The 5,101-nt window shown below is 47.4% G+C and overlaps 1 protein-coding gene across 1 annotated transcript; it reads left to right on the top strand.

The window, feature by feature from the left end:
- Nucleotides 1-1,840: 1,840 nt before the first annotated feature.
- On the top strand, nt 1,841-4,448 carry TSSK4 (testis specific serine kinase 4). The gene is made up of 4 exons (XM_023199874.2): nt 1,841-2,353; nt 2,714-2,928; nt 3,324-3,717; nt 4,172-4,448. The coding sequence occupies exons 1-4, from the start codon at nt 2,129-2,131 to the stop codon at nt 4,352-4,354; spliced, it is 1,017 nt and encodes a 338-aa protein (XP_023055642.1). The 5' UTR covers nt 1,841-2,128; the 3' UTR covers nt 4,355-4,448.
- The last annotated feature ends 653 nt before the right edge of the window (nt 4,449-5,101 follow it).

Raw genomic sequence — 5,101 nt, 5'->3', positions numbered from 1 at the left:
AAAAAAAAAAAAGAATCACAAAACTATAGTATGTATCTATGGACAAGTTGTTCTCCAACCTCAGTTGGGCCAATGCTACTCATTTGCTAAACCAGCTCTTTTCTGTTCTCCACAATTCATCTGTCTTCTCATCAGTTGACCTGCCTATATAGCTTAGTGGGAGATGAAGTAAGAGAAGCGATTACAGACACCATGTTAGGTGCTGTGACAGACAAAGTATTGGGCCTGTGGGAGCACCCAGGAAGAAGGAATATCTAACTGAAGCTTGAGCAGTCAGTTAAGGTTTCTTTAAAACAGCTCCGCTGGGCGTGGTGGCTCATGGCTGTGATCCCAGCACTTCGGGAGGCTGAGGGGGTGATCACCTGAGGTCGGGAGTTCGAGACCAGCCTGACCAACATGGAGAAACCCCGTCTCTACTAAAAAATACAAAATTAGCCTCGTGTGGTGGTGCATACCAGCTATGTAGGAGGCTGAGGCGGGAGAATGGCTTGAACCAAGGAGGCGGAGGTTGCTGTAAGTCAAGATCGCGCCATTGCACTCCAGCCTGGGCAACAAGAGCGAAACTCCGTCTCAAAACAAAAACAAAACAGCTCCTATGCCAAGTTCTCAAGGAGATCTGGAGTTTGCCACAAATACAGAAAAGCAGTTTTGGAGTATTATGTGTGTGTTAAAAAATAAAATTAGGAAGGTAAGCAGGATCAGACTTAAAGGTGTATGAAAGAATTTGGATGGACTTGATCCTGAAGAGAATGTGGAGAAACGGAATTGTTCCAATGGAAATAAAATCAGATTTATGCTTTGGACTTGGGATGGACCGACTGGAGGACAGTAGAAGGCTGGCTGGGGCCATCTGTTGGATGATGGAGGCATGAACTAAGGGAGTGGCAGTGGGCTCAGAAAGCCATGAGAATATTATCAAAGAGATAATCAGGAGGTAGAAGAGATAGGATTTGGTGATAGATTTAATGTAGGGACTGAGGCAGGAGAGTCTGGGATGACATTTGAGTGTCTCAATTAAGGGTGATTAGTGTACAACTCACAGAAAGGTCTGAGAGAAGAAAATAAGTTCAATTATTGATATGTTTAAGTTCGAGACGGATATGGTAAGTTCCATGCCTGGGGCAGACATGGCCATGTAATACTGGCTGCTCTATCTGAACTCCAGAGATATATGGGATGGAGATGAAATTAGGAGCAGTCAGCATAAATGTAGTATTGACACCATGGGTATGGACAAGATTAAGGGAGGATGTGAAGGTTTGAGAAAATAAAGCTTGTGATAGAACACTTGGGATATGATTAAGGGATGGATGGAGAAAGATACAGCTTCAGCGAAGGCTGAGGAATGACCAGAAGGATGTGGAGGAAAACTAGAGAGTTCTGACTCATGAAATATAAGAATGCATTTCAAGGTTAGATTTTCCTAGAACATGTTCAATACTTTACTATTGCAATACTTTCACACTTGTATTTCTCATTTTCTCATGCTGCATTATAAGCTCTAGGATCATAGTGTCTCTATTGGCCTTATTGAACTAAGGCGCTGCAATGGGCTTGGAAAGCCTTGAGTGTATCATTAAAAAGATAAGTAGGAGATAGCAGAGACAGAAGTTGATGAAAGATTGTATGTAGGGATTGAGGAAGGAGGAAGGGTCTGGCATGACATTTGGGTGACATTTTATCCAAGTATTCAACACACTGTCTGGTACTTAGTAGGTACTCATGTATCAGTGAAAGGGCTAATCTTTAGGAGTTTCAGCAGACTGTGGAAGGTGCCTCTGGGAATGAGTATGTTTCCAACTGCACTTCATTCTCAAGTTTTGTGGCCAACGATGGATAGGAGGTGGATTGTGATGTATTCAGAACATGGGACCTTGAGGAGTTCCGTAACCAAAAGGACAAAGTAACAACAGCCAGTGGAGACAAAAAGAACTGCTTCTCTTTCTTTCCCCCTCCAACTTCCTAGTGGAGGGCTGAGCCCAGCATCCCAGACTTGTGTGACTATATAGGCAAACATTTGGAGACCTACTTCACTTTGATACCCTAGCCTTCGGGAGCTCAAGGTGTTGGCCTTTGGATAGGAAGCTTCCAAGTAGTAAAGCTCCCTGCTCTCAGCAAGCCCAACACCATGGGGAAGGGAGATGTCACAGAGGCAGCACCAACCACCACAGCCTACCACTCCATCATGGATGAATATGGTTATGAGGTGGGCAAGGTCATTGGCAATGGCTCCTATGGGACAGTACATGAGGCTTTCTACACAAAGCAGAAGGTCATGGTGGCAGTCAAGATCATATCAAAGAAGAAGGCCTCTGATGACTATCTTAACAAGTTCCTGCCCCGTGAGATACAGGTTGGAAAGGGGGCTGGAAGAGGGAACTGGAGCTTGGTACTAAAGCTGCTTGAGGTTTCTCAGAAGGGGTATGGCCACGAGGGGTGGGGCCAGAAATCCCTAAACCAGAACTGAATGTCTCACTAGCAGCTAGGAAAATTTATGTAAGTTAAACCTCTTTCCCATCCACCCACTCACCTCCAGCCCCCCAAAAAGTAAAGGTGCAAAACATAGCATTTGAGCACAGGCCACCAGTTCTCTGGGGTTGAGGGGTTGATCCTATTGCAAAGTTCTAAGTCAGGAGCTGAGGGCAAGAGATGGCTGGGAGTGCCGTCACGGTTCTCCCTTCCCAGGTTTGATGGGTCCTTCTTCTGGGGTCAGGTAATGAAACTCTTGCGGCACAAGTACCTCATCAACTTCTATCAGGCCATTGAGACCACATCTCGAGTATACATCATTCTGGAGCTGGCTCAGGGTGGTGACGTCCTTGAATGGATCCAGCGCTACGGGGCCTGCTCTGAGCCCCTTGCTGGCAAGTGGTTCTCCCAGCTGACCCTGGGCATTGCCTACCTGCACAGCAAGAGCATCGTGCACCGGTGAGGGCGCTGCCACCCAGACTGGGTCCTTTGCCCTCAAGGGGGTTTTATGCACATCTCCCATTTCCTGCCCTTTTTTCCTTTCTCGAACTCCCTCCTCAATATCTAGGCCTATTCATGCACTCTATTTTAATCATATGGTCAAGGATACTGATAAAGTACTCACTGTATGCACAGCATTTTATGAAATACGATGGTGAGCTCCCGGTGGTCCTCAGATACCATCCTCTCTCTCTCTCTCCCTACTTTGGGCTCTGCTCACAACTCCATGGCTTTCCTTCCTCTCTACCTTGTGCCCTTATAATGGTTTCTACCTCCCACTTCTTCTTTCCTCATCTTTACCGTCTGACCCCTGGCCCTTCAGCTCCCAGTCTAAAACTAAGCCCTCTCCCCAGCCTGATGCCCAGCCTTTCTGCTGCTGGTAGGGACTTAAAGTTGGAGAATCTGTTGCTGGACAAGCGGGAGAATGTGAAGATATCAGACTTTGGCTTCGCCAAGATGGTGCCTTCTAACCAGCCTGTGGGTCATAGCCCTTCTTACCGCCAAGTGAACTGCTTTTCTCACCTCAGCCAGACTTACTGTGGCAGCTTTGCTTATGCTTGCCCGGAGATCTTACTAGGCTTGCCCTACAACCCTTTCCTGTCTGACACCTGGAGCATGGGCGTCATCCTTTACACTCTAATGGTCGCCCGTCTGCCCTTTGATGACACCAATCTGAAAAAGCTGCTCAGAGAGACTCAGAAGGAGGTCACTTTCCCAGCTAACCATACCATCTCCCAGGAGTGCAAGGTACTGGCTACCTAAGGAGGGGTGAGCCCTCAGGGATGACCAACAGGGAGGGGTGAATATCCAACCTACGTCACCCAACCTAGGCCTCCCAACCCTGGGGAAAGGCTCTTCCCACACCAGAGCCATCTCACACACTAGCTCCTGTCCTATAATAAACAGTATGGAAGGCATAAAGGACCAACCACTAGGCTCCAAACCTTGCTTGATACACAGGTTCCAGCTTCTGTCTCTTTAGGCCAGAAGAGAATTATGGAAAGCATTCCTCCCAAGGAACTTTTCCCTTCCCCTCCAGGGAGTTAACTGCCTGACTCTCCAAGATAAAATCAGAGCCACACCCACTTTGACCAGAGTGGTATGATGAGCTATCCTGCTTCTTTCTTAGGTCCAGCTGCTCATTGCCTGTGTGGCACAATGGAGAAAAACTCAGGCAAGACCTCTCTGTCCCCTGCTCTAGAACCTGATCCTCCAGATGCTACACCAAGCCACTAAGCGTGCCACCATTCTGGACATCATCAAGGATCCCTGGGTGCTCAAGTTCCAGCATGAGCAACCCACCCATGAGATCAGGCTGCTGGAGACCATGTGCCAGCTCCACAACACCACTAAACATCACCAATCCTTGGAAATTACGACCTGAAAATGGCTGAAGGAGGGGGCTAAGAGAGGAGCAAGCAGGAGGTCTTGGGCCAAAAATCTTTTATACCAAAAATAAATCTAAGTCTGATTTAGTTTCATCAGCTAGGGTCAAAGACATTCTTTTCTTAAGGCAATCTTATAGCAGGGAACACTGCTGGGGTAAGAGACGATTTCTGCCCACAGCCTGTAACCAATAATCTTGACACTGTGTTAAATCAACAGTATAATTCATGATGTGGCTCACAGGAGATGGGGTGCTCAGATTAACACTCTATTTTGGGAAGCTTTATTATTCAACTCAATATATGCTCATTATTTTACATCTTTGTGCTGTTTAAATGCTCAAGCGGTGGGGCAAAAGCCCTGGTTGCTCCACTTTGATTATGGCTCTGCCTGTCTATAGTCCAAGATGATGGCACTGTTAGTTCTTTTAGAAATGGGTATTCGAAGGCCGGGCGCGGTGGCTCAAGCCTGTAATCCCAGCACTTTGGGAGGCCGAGACGGGCGGATCACAAGGTCAGGAGATGGAGACCATCCTGGCTAATACGGTGAAACCCCGTCTCTAATAGAAAATACAAAAAACTAGCCGGGCGACGAGGCGGGCGCCTGTAGTCCCAGCTACTCGGGAGGCTGAGACAGGAGAATGGCGTGAACCTGGGAGGCGGAGCTTGCAGTGAGCTGAGATCCAGCCACTGCACTCCAGCCTGGGCGGCAGAGCAAGACTCCGTCTCAAAAAAAAAAAAAAAAA

Source organism: Piliocolobus tephrosceles, chromosome 6 (genome assembly GCF_002776525.5).
Source record: "Piliocolobus tephrosceles isolate RC106 chromosome 6, ASM277652v3, whole genome shotgun sequence".
NCBI lineage: Eukaryota > Metazoa > Chordata > Mammalia > Primates > Cercopithecidae > Piliocolobus > Piliocolobus tephrosceles.
Note: the sequence above shows the minus strand (reverse complement) of the source record. Positions and strands in the feature narration are given on the sequence as shown.

Bases quoted from the DNA above. Each gene is read 5' to 3' on its own strand.
- TSSK4 (XM_023199874.2), top strand. From the start codon at position 2,129: ATGGGGAAGGGAGATGTCACAGAGGCAGCACCAACCACCACAGCCTAC. The intron at 2,354-2,713 runs GTTGGAAAGGGG...TTCTGGGGTCAG, and splicing joins TCCTGCCCCGTGAGATACAG to GTAATGAAACTCTTGCGGCA. The intron at 3,718-4,171 runs GTACTGGCTACC...CCCCTGCTCTAG, and splicing joins CCATCTCCCAGGAGTGCAAG to AACCTGATCCTCCAGATGCT.